The sequence below is a fragment of the Phlebotomus argentipes genome, unplaced genomic scaffold (genome assembly GCF_947086385.1).
Source record: "Phlebotomus argentipes unplaced genomic scaffold, Phlebotomus argentipes genome assembly scaffold_4, whole genome shotgun sequence".
NCBI lineage: Eukaryota > Metazoa > Arthropoda > Insecta > Diptera > Psychodidae > Phlebotomus > Phlebotomus argentipes.
Genome location: NW_026776174.1, coordinates 2555347 through 2572131, shown reverse-complemented (window position 1 = coordinate 2572131; position 16785 = coordinate 2555347). Strand labels below are relative to the sequence as shown.

The 16785-nt window shown below is 40.6% G+C and overlaps 2 protein-coding genes across 2 annotated transcripts; one reads left to right on the top strand and one right to left on the bottom strand.

The window, feature by feature from the left end:
* Positions 1 to 240: 240 nt before the first annotated feature.
* On the bottom strand, positions 241 to 5455 carry LOC132258282 (mitochondrial coenzyme A transporter SLC25A42). The gene is made up of 5 exons (XM_059755511.1): positions 5224 to 5455; positions 2041 to 2397; positions 1032 to 1217; positions 527 to 976; positions 241 to 456 (listed from the first exon to the last, which is right to left on the bottom strand). The coding sequence occupies exons 2-5, from the start codon at positions 2274 to 2276 to the stop codon at positions 306 to 308; spliced, it is 1023 nt and encodes a 340-aa protein (XP_059611494.1). The 5' UTR covers positions 2277 to 2397; positions 5224 to 5455; the 3' UTR covers positions 241 to 305.
* A 472-nt stretch (positions 5456 to 5927) lies between these two features.
* Positions 5928 to 16077, top strand: LOC132257731 (EH domain-containing protein 3). The gene is made up of 3 exons (XM_059754755.1): positions 5928 to 7354; positions 13256 to 13429; positions 13584 to 16077. Exons 1-3 carry the CDS (start codon positions 6130 to 6132, stop codon positions 13796 to 13798), a joined length of 1614 nt encoding a protein of 537 aa, XP_059610738.1. The 5' UTR covers positions 5928 to 6129; the 3' UTR covers positions 13799 to 16077.
* Positions 16078 to 16785: the final 708 nt, after the last annotated feature.

Genomic DNA, 16785 nt, shown 5'->3' with positions numbered 1-16785 from the left:
ATCTACCATGTGCTCTAAGCATAAATTACCAAATTAACCAGACTGACAATTGAGCGCATTGAGTGTTTAACAGAGACATTCTTCTCGAGTAAAATACAAAACTAACAGTTAGCTAAGAAATATCGCGTGAGTGATTTTCCATCTTTTACAAATTCCACAAAGGGACAATTTTCTTCACTACAGGGCTTTGCTCTGATCACAATGTTTTTTTTTCTTCTTCCTCATATTTCATCTTCTGCAATTTTACAATCACTGGACTTTTTCTAAATGGCTCATTCAATATATTGAAAAAAGGATATTCACACTTATTCTTTGGCGTCAGTTTGCAATCCGACTATTTCTCGCAATACTTCCTTAATGAAATCATATGTGGAGAAGCTAATTCCTACGGCGATGGGTCCTTTTATCCAATTCATGCTGAGGCCTTTGAAGAATCCATTCTTTATTCCCTCCTCTCTGAAAGCACAATCAAAAGAGAAAAAGCTTAGAAATGCAAGGAGACACTTTCTGGGCACATGAAATTCACCTGTAAATCTTCTGGAGAGTCGAGATGATCGTTGAGTACTGATCGGTCCTGCCGTTGATGCCGATCGTCTGCATTCTTCGCCTCACAATATCGAGAGGATAGCTGCTGGTCTGCCCAATCACACCGGCCGCGGCGCCGAACATCAGTGAGAAGAGCGTGTTGGGCTTCTTCTCGCCCGTGCGTTCCGTGTACTCACGCTTCAGCGTCTCGTACGTGAAGAACGACATGCCAGCGTATGGAATCACGCCCAGCACGGTGGGCCAGTAGCCCCGGAACAGCGTCCGCGGGCCCTCGTCTCGGCAAATCGTCACGAAGACCTGCCGCAGCGTCCTGTAGCCCGTGTACTTGTCCGTCACGGCCATCCGGGCGCGCGCCAAATCCAGCGGATACGTCATCGACTGCGACGTTATTCCCGCCAGAGATCCAGCCAGGAATCTCCGGATGTTTGTACTGCAGAATATTCAACAGTTGAGTTAACTTCTCCACCCGGAGAGTTTCAACTCACCTTTTGTCTTGATCCACTCTCAGCAGCTTCTTGTACTGCTCGTGAGCGGTGAATTGAATTGCAGCATAGGGAACAATTCTGGCCATTGTGGCGGAATTTCCGCGCCACAGCGACAGGAATCCCTCCTTCTCGAAGGCACGCTTCAGGAAAAGAGTAGCACCGCGAAATGAATAAGGAGTTTCTTTGCTGTTGACGATAAAAGAAAAGAGAGGCATTAAAAATCTCATTTTATACTCAGTAGTCAAGGGCACAATTAATTCAGTCTGACGCCTTGATGAGGTTATCAGATAATCACACAATTCTCGTATCAATTGAAATTGAATGTAAAAAGTGATAATGGAAAATCAGCGGAAAATTACTACTAACTGAAGAGTGAAATCGGAAGTAATTTCTCTCATTCCCGGTCAAAGTCTTTTGACACCGAATTTCTTCTTCCTCTACAAACACCTGTAATACACGAAAATTTCCCATTTTTTTTTTAAACAAGTCTCGCTTTTGCGTGTTTATCACTGATTATTCTGCGAAAATGCAATAAACTCAAGCAATGTTTCAGTTTTGATAAAAATTTATCAACACGGGTTCTTTGTTTTGCTTTCTGTTCCACACAGAATAAAATATTTAACAAAGAATTGCAAGGTTTCTCAAACATCGCTTCAGCAAAGTGAAAAGATCAATGGAATATTAACGACAAGTTTGATCTTGAGTTTCGTCAGTTTCTGGCCTTGCAAGATCACAACAATGTTAAGATTCTCTTTCCATCAAATTCATCCACGAGACTCATCTTGCTCGTGTGTTATTTAGCATCGGCAAAAATTCTAATGACTCCGTTCATTAGCACCTGTTGCGCGGCGCTTTTTGACCATTAACCACTCTCGATCCCCTCGCGATAACACAGTCTGTGCGGTGACAGAAAAGCGAGCGCAAAAGTCTCTATTTCTGTCCCAGTCAACTTTCTTGTTCAGTGAGTCAGTTGATAAGATGAGGACAGGATTGATGGCTGCTTTCTCACTTGATTTGGAAGTTGATTTTGGCGCGGTCGAGCGGCGCAATGGCCGTCTTGGCCAGCGCACCAGCAATCGCTCCCGCGATGAGACTAGTGAGAACGACATTGACGTTGTTGAGCTTCGGCGGCGACTCATGAGCATCCGCCTGCGCCGGCTCCTGCGTCGCGGCCGGGGCCGCTGCTGATGTTGTGGCTTTAATGGACATGGAAATACTCGGTGACTTCTCAACGAGTCCACTCATCTTCGAAGCTTGGCAGATGCGCAGCAAGAGACGTTGATTTCACCACAATTGATCTCTGGTCATCTTCTGACACCGCGAGCTCCACTCTACATCGCAAGCCGCTGTGGCCAATAGCTTCTCGCTGAAAGTAAACATAGAAGAGATTCACATTTTAGCAGAGCGAACAACAGCTGATGGGTCAATGAAATCGCCATGAAAACGTTTTTCTTCTTCTGTCTTTCTCTCCCGCTCGCCTAATCTCGCCTGAGACAGAGGCAAATTTAATTAAAAATTGTGCGCGTGTCGTGAGTAAATTAGTTAATAAGAAAGCTTGCATTTTAATCGCACACAATAATTCAATGTCGGACAGCGAGAGTGAGAGAAGATAGAGCAAAACAAGTTCAAGGATATGATAAAAATGGCAAGACGAAATCTATCTTGCCGCACTCCAAGCGCAAAAAGAGAGACAAATTCGACGTGTCTATAAACAAGTGACGTAGGCCTCAATTACACATTTTCTGCATTTTGTGCACAGCTGAGAAACACCCACAATTCTCAGACGCGCATCGTCAAGATTCGCAAGAAAAAAACACTTCCAAGAGCAGACAAAAATATTCACTTTCCCACACACCAAACTGTTGATCTCACTCGCTAAACAAGTCACAGCACGAAAGAGTAATAATGAGAATGATTTTCGCAAATAGAGAGCTTTTCTTGTGTGCCACAGACACGCAAAAACATACTAATTGTATGAAAATTGGATAATTTAGACTCCTTCAGCGGCTCAACCTTGCGAAGCTCTGATGCAGAAATAGTCAATTCGCCCCGCACTTCGCCAAATGATGTGTTTGGATAGCGGAAATGGCATAAAAAAGACTAAATTATTTAACTTTGGCTTTGCACAGAGGTTAGTAAACAGATTAGAGCATTTCTCATTGTGGCAATGATTTATTAATATCACTACAAAATACCACAAAGATGCGATTAAATATGCTAGTTTCAGACAAGGATTAATAAAAGTCAACTAATCAATCAAATGTCCACCGAAAATTTATGGAGAAAATCAATGGAAATTCAACTTATGCACATTTAATTGATATGGAATAAAAGAAAACACTCGAGAACAGCGAAATTGCATAATAAATTGCGCGATATTGCAAATTCACTGATGTTATCGTACATACTTGATGGACACAATTGTTTGTTTTTCAGACAAATGCTAATAGAACAAGTATGTTGTGATTAAATAGCAAGAGACGAGAATAAAATTCACTATCTGGAGAGATTATGAAACGTCTGGGAATCAGGATAATGTTCACATGATAAGGAATTTGTGTATTTTACGAAGGGTTTTTCGCGCACTGAGCATTAATTGAATTTCCTGGCGTCGAGAGAGTGCGTCTCGGGCAATCTATAAATAGAATTGCGAAGGCAATTGATGGTGAGATCGTGGAACGGAGAGTCCAAAGTCATGGGAAGTCGTTACAATTCGTTTCACCCAGAAAGGGGAATCTCAAATCAGAGATGACATACCAAACAGACACTTTAGCCAGGAGAAATCTAAGACAATATGTAATAAAATGATCCTTGAAAGAGTTATTGAAGACTTTATTATAGCTGCGCTAAGCCAATGTTCAAGAGAGGGAAGTGAAAGACAGTCTTGTGTGCTCTTCATGTCGCTGATCAACAGGTAGGACGACAGTTCAACGGTCCACTGATGATTATTGATTACTCTACAATAGACTTTGAGGGGAAATTCAAACAATTGTGTTTATTTTGCATGTAAAGTCGAGTCATTTGAAGACTCATCCAGCAAATAAACAACATTTTGGGGCTCTATCAAATATCAAACTCAATGCTTTGCCCCTTTTTTGAGGTTTCGTTTCGCACTTTGGTTTAGCATTCTCTCACGTTTAAATTATGAAAATTTATTGTTTTTTTTCGCTTTTACAGCTGAAATCTATTTGACTTTAGCCTACACAGAGGCAAGAAGAAGGTTGTTTTGGACAAAACTCTCTCAAAACACACCATGATAAGGAGGAATGACCTCTATTGATCACAAAAACAAACATGGAAGCCATGACGAAAGTGCAGAAACAACATAGGAATCCTTTCGCCACTGACAAACCCTCTGAGCCCCACCTTTCTGACCGCTGATCTCGCGTGTGGGCCGCCGAAGGGTTGCCGCGAAACTGGTTTCACTGCCTTCGAGACGTGTTCGGATATTAATAGAAAATTCTCACCGCGGATGACTTCTTCGCGTGATATGATTGCGACAAGAGCTCGTGGAATTTTGGCGCAAAAATAGATTAGAGGGTCACGTTTTGCGTCTACTACATCGAAAGCCATTGATAACTGCCGATATCACAGTTCTCCAGTTCACTATCTGGAAAAACCATGGGAAATTCTTCCTGCGCATTCCGCAGACTCACGCTTTTGTGACGCAATTGGTGTGGATATTCGGGAGGTTTGGAAGCCAGATTTGGAGGTATTTTTAGCCACTTCTGGAGACACAAAGAGGGTGTTTTTGTCTCAATATCCGGAAGACTGTCTTGTTCGCATTGTGAGGAATAAAGAATTCGCACAACTCATCTATCTTATCAGAAGCGTCCCGAATTTAGTCAAATTCCCCAAGTTTGCCCTATCTTCAAGCGCTCAGACGAATCGACGTTCGCAAAGCTTTTCTTACAAGAATTGTTACATAAATCGTGTGACAGACTGGCGGCCTTTTCGCGCCATGAGGGTGTGAAAATCGATAGAAAAGCCATGCCAAACCCACACTAGGCGCCCCACTAATCGATGGAAAGTGGCGTCATGGAGAGCAGGCCGTCTCCCGGACGATATAATAGTGTTTCTTGGGGGTGAAAAAAGGCCAATAAAGGAGATTGACGAGACGACGAAATAACAGAGTATCCTTCTCTTCTGTGCCCATTCCACAAAAAGCCTCTTTTCCTCGGCTTTTACTCACATTTTGCCGATGTGTTGCCACAAAAACTATCTACTGTACAAAGTGTGAACTTCTTGTGGGGTATATTTCACAATTTGGACACTTTTCACTGGATGAATTTGCGATTAAATTCAGCGAGACAAATCACACAACAAGTTACTGCGCTGTTCGGTCAACAATGCGAGTGGAGGGAGGTGTTTTTCTTTCAATGAATCCAACTCCAACCCTTCCAATTACAAGAAGAGTTTCCACTACTACAAACGTGCGGCATGGGAAGGTAATTTGAGAGACAACATCCGATTTTGACTGAAGATTTTTGAAGAAAAACTGCTTCTCAATTGTTGACTGTATGTGAAATTGCGAGAACTTCCTAAATCAATTTCCCATTAAAGACGAAAGGGAAATTGAGAAGCACTCTGCGGAATCCACTGCCCTTGCACTTTTTACTCGTTCGAAATCAGCTGTCAGGTCTTCTCCGGAATCCGAAATGACTGTTCGAAATCAGCAATACCGCAGCAGCGGCGGCAATCAGCAATTCTCTTCCGCAAACTTGAATAGAATGTTGATCAAAGTAGCATTTTTGCGAGAAGAACAATTAATGACATTACTTAAAATTTCCTGATTTCCAAAATACGGAAAATTTCCATGTCGTTTTTCTCTGCCTCGGCCAGCGCGCCGACCTTCACGACTCTCACCTCTGCATTCCGGACTTTCGAACTTGGCGCACACGTCATCACTGTCACATGTGACAGGGTGGATATTTTTTTCGCACTCTCCGCGATCACTTATATCTTTATCACCTTTTTCCCTGCCTGCGAGGCCCGATCGGTGGGTGTGAGCGCGAAAAAGAGCAGTGAAGAGTGTCTGAGAGTGCAACTGGGGTGCATCAGCGCGGCTGTGAGGTGAGATTCAGTGAGATCGGCAGCGATGTTCAGTTGGTTGAAGCGCGAGAAGGCCACCCAGGAGGTGGTGGACAATGTTGTGGGCGCCCTGAAGAAGATCTACCGGACGAAGTTGCTGCCCCTGGAGGAGTACTACTGCTTCCATGACTTCCACTCGCCCAGACTCGAGGACCCGGACTTCGATGCGAAGCCCATGATTCTGCTGGTGGGACAGTACTCCACGGGCAAGACGACCTTCATTCGCTACCTCCTGGAGAGGGACTTTCCGGGCATTCGCATCGGGCCGGAGCCCACGACGGACAGATTCATCGCCGTGATGTGGGATGAGAAGGAGGGCGTGATCCCGGGCAATGCACTGGTGGTGGATCCCAAGAAGCAGTTCCGTCCGCTCAGCAAGTACGGCAACGCCTTCCTGAATCGCTTTCAGTGCTCCTCGCTGCCCTCGCCCGTCCTCCAGGCCATCTCCATCGTGGACACGCCCGGCATTCTGTCGGGTGAGAAGCAGCGCATCGACCGTGGCTATGACTTCACTGGTGTTCTGGAGTGGTTCGCGGAGCGCGTGGACAGGATTATTCTGCTCTTTGACGCCCACAAGTTGGACATTAGCGATGAGTTCCGGCGCTCCATCGAAGCGCTCAAGGGCCACGACGACAAGATCCGCATCATCCTCAACAAGGCGGACATGGTGGATCACCAGCAGCTGATGCGTGTCTATGGAGCGCTCATGTGGTCGCTGGGCAAGGTGTTGCAGACGCCCGAGGTGGCGCGTGTGTACATTGGCTCTTTCTGGGACCAGCCGCTGCGCTACGACATGAATCGTCGTCTGTTTGAGGATGAGGAGCAGGATCTGTTCAGGGACTTGCAATCTCTGCCCCGCAATGCTGCTCTACGGAAGCTGAACGACCTCATAAAGCGCGCCCGACTGGCCAAGGTGCATGCCTACATCATTGCCGAGCTGCGCAAGGAGATGCCCTCAGTGTTCGGCAAGGATGCGAAGAAGAACCAGCTGATTAAGAACTTAGGGCAGATTTACGACAAGATCCAACGAGAGCATCAAATCTCACCGGGAGACTTCCCAGACATCAAGAAGATGCAGGAGACGCTGCAGCATCAGGACTTCACCAAGTTCCACTCGCTGAAGCTGCATCTGCTCGACGTGGTGGATCAGATGCTGGCCACCGACATTGCCAAGCTGATGGAGATGATTCCGCAGGAGGAGAGCAACCTCGTGTCCGAGCCCGTCGTCAAAGGTGAGTCAAGTGACAGTGAAGCGTTGCGTAATCGCGAATAACCCCACCCACAAAGGTAGCCCATGCTCTGACCATTCGCCACTTGGCATCACAGTTAGGCAGGATTTAAGATCTTCGGCAGGGATGATTGGAAAAGTGCAGAAATATTTCTTTTATGTAAATCACTAGTATATAATTATTCTGTTTTTCTCCACAAGTGCATGTTTGGGGATTGTTTACTGTGTTTAGGGTCAGTGACTGTGAAAAGATTTCTATTGAAGTATATCGTTAGCTAAATACGTATCTGTATTAGGAAGCTAATAAGTAATAATCTTCGCCAATTGCTGGCGATCCGAAGTGAAATCAATTTGATTAAATATTACAAGTATATTTTTGGGATATCCATGATTATATCCATGCAAAGTGAAAATTTTGATCAATTAACCAAAGTTTTAATAAATTAATGACTGTGATTATTCATTGAGATTGATTAATTGCCCTATATAAGAAGCATTGAGGGACGGAAGCATTTTAATTAATATTCCTCGAATGGGAAAATGTGCTGAAAAGTGAAAAAGAACAGAGTCACAGATGCCAAATGAATTTTTCAGCAGCAAGAAAAGTCAATTTCACCACCCAGAAGATGGGGATGAAGTTGGGTGGCAACAGAGCACAACTTAATCGAATTTTTGTAATAAAACCATCAAGTGATCGATTAATAATTTCTAGAAACGGAAAAGGAAAAAATGTTTATTGAATTTTCTCTTTCAAAAAAATTGTACACGTCAGTTTGAAAAGAACTCGTGACGTGGATTGCGATAACGGGGAAAAAGGCAAAATGATTTGGACTCACGGAAAATTTTCTTGTAGCCTAATTGCTAAATCATGAGCAGAATTCATTCACTGATAAGCGACAATCGGCACTGAATTAGCATTCGAGAGATGAGGAAATATTTCTGGAAATATCTTTTTTTTCTGAGAATTTCATCCTTGAGAGAGTGAAATGGCTGGTGAAGAGACTATGAATCACTTTTGACTTCTTTAATTGATTTGATCTGCATAGTTGCTCTTGAGGAAGTCAAAGTAACCCAAATGGGAATTGTTGTTTGTCTGCATGCGGGAATTAATTGAAAAATATAGTGCAGATGATAAGGTTTTGCCACATTATTATCTCTCGTGCCTTTCCTGTCTCTTTAGGCATGTGCTTGAATTGTGCTCTATTATTTAACATTTAGCCGTGAATAGAGCAAGTGGAAATGATGCATGACACAAACAGATTGACCACATTTAGAAATATTTCGCATTTTTACGTAGGAAAATACTCGCAATTTCACTTGTAACGCTTCTAATCGCCTCCCATTCATCAATGTTTTAATTGTATCGCGCAGCTGAGTGTAAAATTTCACACATTTTCTTCCATCATCTGATTCACGGGGAAAATTTTTCTTGTGAATTTTATGCCCACGATGACGGAATTTTGATGATATTCCCCAGTGTGGAGTTTTTTTTCTTTTGATTTTGAATGATTACCTCGGGAAAATATCACATGAACACTGTTAAAAATTGGGAATTTATAACACAATTCTGAGGTATTTTCACAGTCATGCAGAGCATTATTAGAATTTTGTGCTCTGGTCAATCTAGTCTTGAACATCCGTTACCTTTCCTAATTGTGTATTTGATGAAAATTTTTTACCATGACAAATTACATAATTCCCGCTTCAACCTTCACATGGATAAATATTTGAGCTTGATTCATGATAAATGTCGACTTTTTTTTCCTCAAACGTAACTTTCCTTATCACTCAAATATTCCCTCTTTTAGTCTGGTCACTCTATTTAAACTCTGAAGTTGAATCAACTCAATGTGTGTTACGCGTGAAGTCATATCAAATAGAGTGGAAGAGAAGATGATAAAGCAATAGCACTACATTGGAAGAGAGAAACAAGGTTCAAAGGAGAGTTTGTGTGACAATATTTCATCGATTTCGCATTTAATTGGCCTAGACATAGATTCAGAAGCGGAATATTTGCCGGCAACGCTTCGCAATCCCAATTAATTACTTCAATTGCAATTTAATTGGGGGAAAATGAGAATTGAAAGAGAGTTCAGGCAAGTTTGGTAATTAGACGCGCAGAAGCGCGAAGTGACGAAGAGAGAGAGAGAGGGACAGAGAGGAAAAATCACAAATGGTCAGAGACTTGTTGGTGATAATATAATTTAATAAAGCGCGGAAAAAGAGCTGCAAGTGAAACCACCTACTTTTCCAAAGTCTGTTCAAAGAATCACGCGCTAAGCGCTGAATTAGAGGTGGAAAAGGTCTCTTTTTAACTTGTAACATTTCATTCATGGAATGCTCGTCTATGTTTCCCAACCCGAAAAGTCGTCATGGTCATAATTTTTTTTTGGCTCATTGTGGTGAAAAAATCTTGGGTGAGAGTTTTTGGGAAGAATTTGACTTGGGAAGGGGAGAAAAGAAGCAGTAGAAGAACGCGCACAAAGGAGATGAAAAATTTCTCTGTAAATGTCCAAAAGTTCTCCATAAAATCGTGCACGGAAAATTTTTACCTTCCTTTTATGCTTTGAATGACTTGAACATGAGTTTTTCTGCTTGTTTAGTATGTCTATTGAAGAAATACTTCTTATCAAGTTTCAAACATGAATATTCTACTATTGTTTTATAGTGATTTTTACAGAATGGGGAAATTTAACTCGAAAATAGATTTTCGAGTGTTTCCATAAGTCATGGTGTACGTCATAAATATTTCTAGGCCAAAAGTGAATGATTCATCGCTTATTTTCTAAGCGAAACTCAATTATCAGTGACCAAAATTGGATAAAATTTATCCTACTCTTTGTCTCGTATTAATGCAATTTACCACATGAATTAAATTGCTATGCAATATTTATGAGTTGCATGAATTTTTAAACTACTTTTACACTTATGCCTACCTCTGAGCAATGTCAATTTCCATAGCGAAGAACGCTTCAACATTGTACGAGGAGGAAAAAAGTCACAATAACATTTTCAAGTCAATAAATTGAGTGTGAAACAATTGTTGTGCCATTTGGGTGGCGAATGAGAAAAAAACGCACGTCAACTCCCTGCTTTTAATTGATGGTGCTGTGCTAACAAAAGGACCTTCTCATTGAAATGATGGCAAATCATTGAGGAGTGTGAAATGTGCAAAAAGCTCCACCATATCGGTATGCAAATTGAGGATTCACGTGTCGACCGAGCTAATTTGTGCCATTCATCAATTAACATGATTATTAAGTGCCGACATGAGACATTTGTAGTTGTTGAATTATTTTTTGTCGCGCCTCTAATCCTCACAATTCCTCCAACACTGCGAGCTCATCGATGTGCCGGATGAACACTTGCGAACACCACAATTTCACATTAGCTTTCGCATTTTTCATCAACTTTTTTTTCACCCACTTCGCAAATGTTATGTGAAAAAGTTGGGATTTTTTTTTTGTTAAGGATATACACAAAAGGGGACTATTAATTTTCCTGTCATGCAAAAGCTGAGAGGAAAGCAGCTTTAGTTTTAGGGTGATTTTCAGCAAGAAATCGGTTAGATTTTTTTTGGGTATTTTTCAAGTCTGTAATTATTATATAATTTGAAATAATGTGAAATATTGAAGTGTGTGTTTTGAAATTCTCAGGTTGAAATGATGAATAACTTGCTAAAAGGTGTGTTTTATTCCTTTCTTCATACTGCCATAAATGTCCCTCAACTTCAAGAAGACTTAATGTCGAGAAACGAATATGTTTCTGCTGGCAAATTGACTTGTGCAGTGGGTTAAGCATGCACGAGTAAGATAACTATCGTGTCGGAAAGACCAACCCAGGCAGCTCCTGACTACAGAACGTGTTACAACACATTCGGTGATGGTGTTTCCCTTGAATTCATGTGTATGCCTTATCTCTCTTGGCGCTGACATAGTGGAGAACAAGTTGCTGAGATAATTCCGTACGCGATAAGGGTGCTTGATAAGGGGGGAGAGTTTAATGTACCACAAGTAGGGGGGAATCAGGTGGATTCGGTGTATAATGTGTACCTAATGTTATGTCACGACTGGATCTACTGTGTCTCAGTATATTTTAACACTGTGATACTTTATCAATTCGCTATCGCCGGTAGATACTAATAATTCCCGCCAGTGAATGTCGGTCAATGTCTTTGGGATTGAGCTGTGAAACTCTTTGGTTTTTCTCACTTCTTTTGCTTCTTCGATGGAATTAATGGACGATGAAGATGAAGAAAACTCTCAACTGGGCATTAAATGTTTCTCTAATGATTTCCATTCCGCACCATGTTTTTATGCTTTCGCATTGTGTGGTTTTATGACGCTCCACTGTCGCTTTTGAGCTTGGGGAATGATAAAAGTGTGCGTGTGTAAATGGGGAATTATTGGCAGTGCAGAGTCAATATTATTTTGAAACGAGGAAATGACTGATGAATAATCACTCGCCGATGAGGCTTGAGGGGGTAAAGTGAAATTAGTTGGGTGAGACTGAATGAAGGGAGGATTGGAGCTATGAAGCGAAGAATGGTGGGCCGTGGGAGTTTTCCGTTTTGTGCTTTTAGCGTGTGTATATATAGGAAAGCTCACACAAAACAACAGCAATGACGAGCAAAAGGGAGGCAGGTCGGCAACCCCCCCACTCATTTCCTATTCGACCAACATCTCACCCACCATTGGGGATGAGATATTTTGCTGTGATGTCGCTGTGGCTCCATTTGAAAATATGTGGATAAAACTGGGTGCTTTCTCTTGCGTATATGTATCCTGTTGTACATGTAAAGTAAATAAATAGACGACCATTTGTCGGTTGATTGGCAATTTGTGAAGTGTATACTTTTACATCTATTAGTTATGTGGTTGCCGCACGGGGGATGAAGTTGATGGAAATGAGTGGGTGGGTTTGTGAGGTGAAACAATTTGTACCGCCACTCACACACATTTTCACCCTCAAAATCCGGCGTATGGTGCTTTTTTAATGCACCACTCCGCATAATCATTCGTGACGGATTTATATACGTTTTTTTTTACAGTCCGCGCGATCAATTTTAAAGTATAACTTTTCCCTTTTTACACACGTTTAATGCCTTGAAATACAATTGATATTAATGTCCATGATAATTTCTGCTAAATGAGTACTTAAAATGCAAATGTTCGTGGTGGAAAAACATTGTAGCATCATGGAAATTTTCATTGTAAACAAAAGGATGTATATGTATATTTTTTAAATTACAAAAAAAAAACAGGACAACAATGGTAATCATTTCGAGATTTTTGCAGAGATTTTCAATTTGGGTTAATTTATTTTTTGCCGCTTTAATGTATTGTGATCATGCTATGCATGAATTTTCACAAAACATGCTCTAAAAATAATGAGAAATTGATAAACATGGTGTTGAACAAGGAAATTTGTTGTTCATTGCTTGCATCAGATTGAGACAGTTGTAATTTTCGAGATAATGATTTCAATTACCCTGAAATTCTAGCTCATTCCAGCAATTATGACTGATTTCCTTGATGTTCTTGCGTCGTAGAATTGAGTTTGGGATCAGAATGACGCTTTCGTGAGATGTTTTAGCGAAATCTATCAACTAGACTCCCGTCAAGTCTGGGTCATGTAAATTATTTCAGTGCACTTGGAAGGGCATGACTCTTGAAAGTTCAATTGCGACTGAAGCTTTAAGCTTTACTGTTTTTGTTCTCTTCCATTTTATTGTCACGCTCCGAACCCTTGATGCCCTTTTTCCCTGCCGCTCCCGCGCGCCCCATCGAAGGTCTGCGGTGAGGGTAGGATAAACAGGGAGGGTGAGATAGTAAATACTGGAGTGAACGCGTGTTTCAGGGGCAATTGTTCTAATTAATGAATGTACCATTGACATTCATTTCAGGCGGTGCCTTCGAGGGTATCGGCGAGGACAGTGTGTCACCGTTTGGATATCGCAAGGGCGAAGGAATCGATGCTGGCTCTGGTGAATTGGATTGGATATGCAACCGTGATCGAGGCCGAACTGATCCAATCTTTGAGAGATTGGGTCCCATTGATGGGAAAATTTCCGGTGCTAGTGAGTATATTGATTTTAGTGTGATTTTCACTATCTTCACAATATGCTTAGGGTTTGGGGGGGATGGGGGTGGAAAAGGGGGAAAAGGAAAGTGGTTCAGTGAAATGGAAAGATAATCTAATTTGTCTCCCCTTCTCACTTTCACACCGAACAGCCGCAAAACAGGAGTTGATTAAATCCAAACTCCCAAATTCCGTGCTGAGCAAAATTTGGAAGTTGTCCGATGTTGATGCCGATGGATTCCTCGATGTGGAGGAATTCGCGCTGGCCATGCACTTGATCAATGTGAAACTGGACGGAAATGAGCTGCCGACCGTTCTGCCAGATCATCTGATTCCGCCGTCCAAGAGATACAACAATGGCGAGTAGTTGGATGTAATATCTCTGTACTTCGGTTAGTAAGTTGATGAGAGTGACACAAAGAAACTAATAGGGACTTTTGGCGACACTTAAACACGATGTTAAGGAATCACAGCAGAGCGCTACTATATTTTTATACGGACAATATCATGAGAGGAGAATCGTTAACGTCTGTTATATATATTTCTTGTTTTACAAACACGAATTCATATTTCCATGGAACACAGTAAAATATTTATATATTAAAGAAAAGATTAGTTTGTATAGATAAGTATGCAATAATTTAGAGAGAGCGAAAGGGAGAAGAAAACGATCAAAATGAAGAAAAATATGTGAACTGACACCGGAAATTGATCGAATCTAACTACATATTTAGCAAGTGAAATAATTTCTAAAAAAAAAGCATGAAAAAAAGTATTCGTGTAGCTTTTGTATAGACGTCAGAACGAAGAGAGAATTTTCACAATTTGTCGTGTGCTGTTTTTATTTAGTATATCACTCGAAATACTAAAACGATTGATAGGAATTTGTACAATAAATTGTAAGAAGTTCGTGAAGCATCACACAAATCTCTTTGTTACTTCGACAAATCATCTATAAGTGTTTCTTATGAATATAGATAGATGTACTTTTCCTTTACATTGCAATCAAATTATCCTCATGGTGAGCGAAAGGAAATGCGCGATGAGAGAAGCTATAGAACATAAACTTTAGTGTGCGAGAAAGAGAGCATTTATCTCTATTATAATTTAATGAATATTAGCACGAAATTATTTATTCAGCAATTTGCAAATTACACAATTTTTTTCCGCATATTAAATGTTACTTTAGAGATGAATTATCCCATTGCTATGAAATCATACGAATTGTAAATTGAGAGTTTAAAGAAGGAACAAAAAAAAATTTATGTTACAATTAACTTGACGCGTATTACAAAAAATTATGTTTAAATAATATGGGGCAAAAGACAGTGAAGAGCTTTAAGAGTGTTTATGGAGGATGAGAAATTTACACTATGCAACATGTTATTTATTATATTTTCTTCTTAAATAAAACACGTATTGGTGAAAATTATTGCTCTTTTGCTGGGTGTGCCTGCAGAGGAAAACTATTAAAAGTGATTTATCTGTTGTTTATTTCATGCTTAGGAGAAATATGACTTTAACATGCTTTTCTCCACACTTCAGCCCTTAAATTATGGTCAAATTTTTCGCTGTTGTGATAAAATATTTGAGTACAAGTGATATACGAGGATGAAATATCAATTTTCTGCATGAAGAATACAAACAGTGTTAGAATATTTTCTCTCCCAGGATTGGATGTTTTGTCACAATTTCAATGTTTGCTTTTGGATCTGTGGAGGGAAATTTATTGTATTGCAACTTGACAGATCGCAGTGTTTATTGTTGGTTGAAGGTTTCCTGTGTGAGTGAAATGATGATAAATTTCATTAAAATGCCAGTTACTTTATTGCTGTAAACTTTGAAATTGCGATTTTGCCAGAATTCTCTCACTTTATCCTTCAAGCATCAAAGTTAAAATGCTGGTGGTTATTCTTTTTCGGTGGAAAGTTATACCTTGAAATCTTCTGTTTTCAGCCTAAAGGTTGTTTTGCTTCGCAAAAGTCAAGAACCGGGCAAAGAATAAAGTTAAAGCGGAAAGTTTCTCTTGCGGTCTGACTTGATGGTGAATGAAGATGGGGAGGAAATTCTTGATTTCTCTCCTTCGCACTCTCGGGACATGTGAAATATGTCAAGAGTTTCTTCTCGCCCTCCAAGTCGCAGAGAATCGGTCAAAATTGACGAAATTGTATTGGGAAGGCGGCAGTGGGGGCGAAAGTTGTGCGAGTTGGAAATGCCAGAAGTTTTTCCTGATTTTTTCCATGGCACTCCCTCCTGATTTCCCGTCCTTCGGCCGCAATGTGAGTCACTCGGACAGGTTGAGATGAGCCCTGTGGCAATGGCTTCATTAAGTTGGTTGCTCTTGTCAGCCTGCTTTGGACCCTCTTCACCTTTTTTCTCTCCACTCTCTCTCTCTCTCTCTTTCTCTCTGGCTTTCGATACTAATCTCGCGACATAATTTCCTCTGGGCCAACAGGAGAATATCTCCGGAAAAAGTTGGAGATTCTTTGGGTGAAATTTCGTGTCTGTGGGCACATTTTCTGTCGATCTTCTGCTTTTTTCCCCATCCGCCTAATTGGCAGCATAAGAGGTAATTCAGTGATTTTCCCGAAATTGACTGAACAAAATTGCAAAGCTCTTCAATAAGGGGTGTAAAACTAGTGAGACATGAGTGGAAAATAAAAGAAAAAAAAAAACACATTAAAATGTTAAGGAATTCATTTGTGCCTTTCGGAAATTGACGCACAATTTAAATGGAAAATAATAGGAATAATTGTATTGTAAGAAAATAAAATTTAACTGTATTAATAAAAAGACCAAAAATTCAAAATTCAATAATCACACAATCGAATATTTGTTAGAATATATTCATTAAAATACTGCCACTTTGTGAACCACAAAATAACTCGAATGAATAAAAATTCCAATTAAATTAGTACCAAAAAAAAGTATATTTTGCCAATAAAAATCCGCAACTCTCATCGACTATTGATCCATTTTTTGGCAAATCAGAAAAATAACATGTTGCATAGCAGGAAAATTGGTTGATGGCATTGATGACAAAACTGCTGAAAGAGAAAAACAAGCTCGTATGTGTAAATATCGTCAATGAAAGGGGGAAATTGCACTAAATGGTCTAGTTAGAGAATGTGAATAAAGTATTACTGCAATTCCAGTGTATTTGCTTTTGTTGACGCTTTCTATTCTCAACATCCATGCATGATGTCTGTATTGATCTGCAAGAGGGTGTCTAAAGATGAGCAAATGATGCGATATTCTGTTGATATTTTCTTCCTGTCTCCATTCTCGTTAATCTTCATTGTGGCAGAGATGCAGGAATATCTTTGCATGAATTATTGTGTCTGGCAGACATGT

What these genes read in the sequence shown, in the direction of transcription:
- LOC132258282 (XM_059755511.1), bottom strand. Translation starts at nt 2,276, where the DNA reads ATGAGTGGACTCGTTGAGAAGTCACCGAGTATTTCCATGTCCATTAAA. An exon ending in AAAATCAACTTCCAAATCAA is followed by an intron (nt 1,218 to 2,040) that starts GTGAGAAAGCAG and finishes TATCGTCAACAG; the next exon opens with CAAAGAAACTCCTTATTCAT. An exon ending in ACTCTCCAGAAGATTTACAG is followed by an intron (nt 457 to 526) that starts GTGAATTTCATG and finishes TTGTGCTTTCAG; the next exon opens with AGAGGAGGGAATAAAGAATG.
- LOC132257731 (XM_059754755.1), top strand. Translation starts at nt 6,130, where the DNA reads ATGTTCAGTTGGTTGAAGCGCGAGAAGGCCACCCAGGAGGTGGTGGAC. An exon ending in GTCCGAGCCCGTCGTCAAAG is followed by an intron (nt 7,355 to 13,255) that starts GTGAGTCAAGTG and finishes CATTCATTTCAG; the next exon opens with GCGGTGCCTTCGAGGGTATC. An exon ending in TGGGAAAATTTCCGGTGCTA is followed by an intron (nt 13,430 to 13,583) that starts GTGAGTATATTG and finishes CACACCGAACAG; the next exon opens with CCGCAAAACAGGAGTTGATT.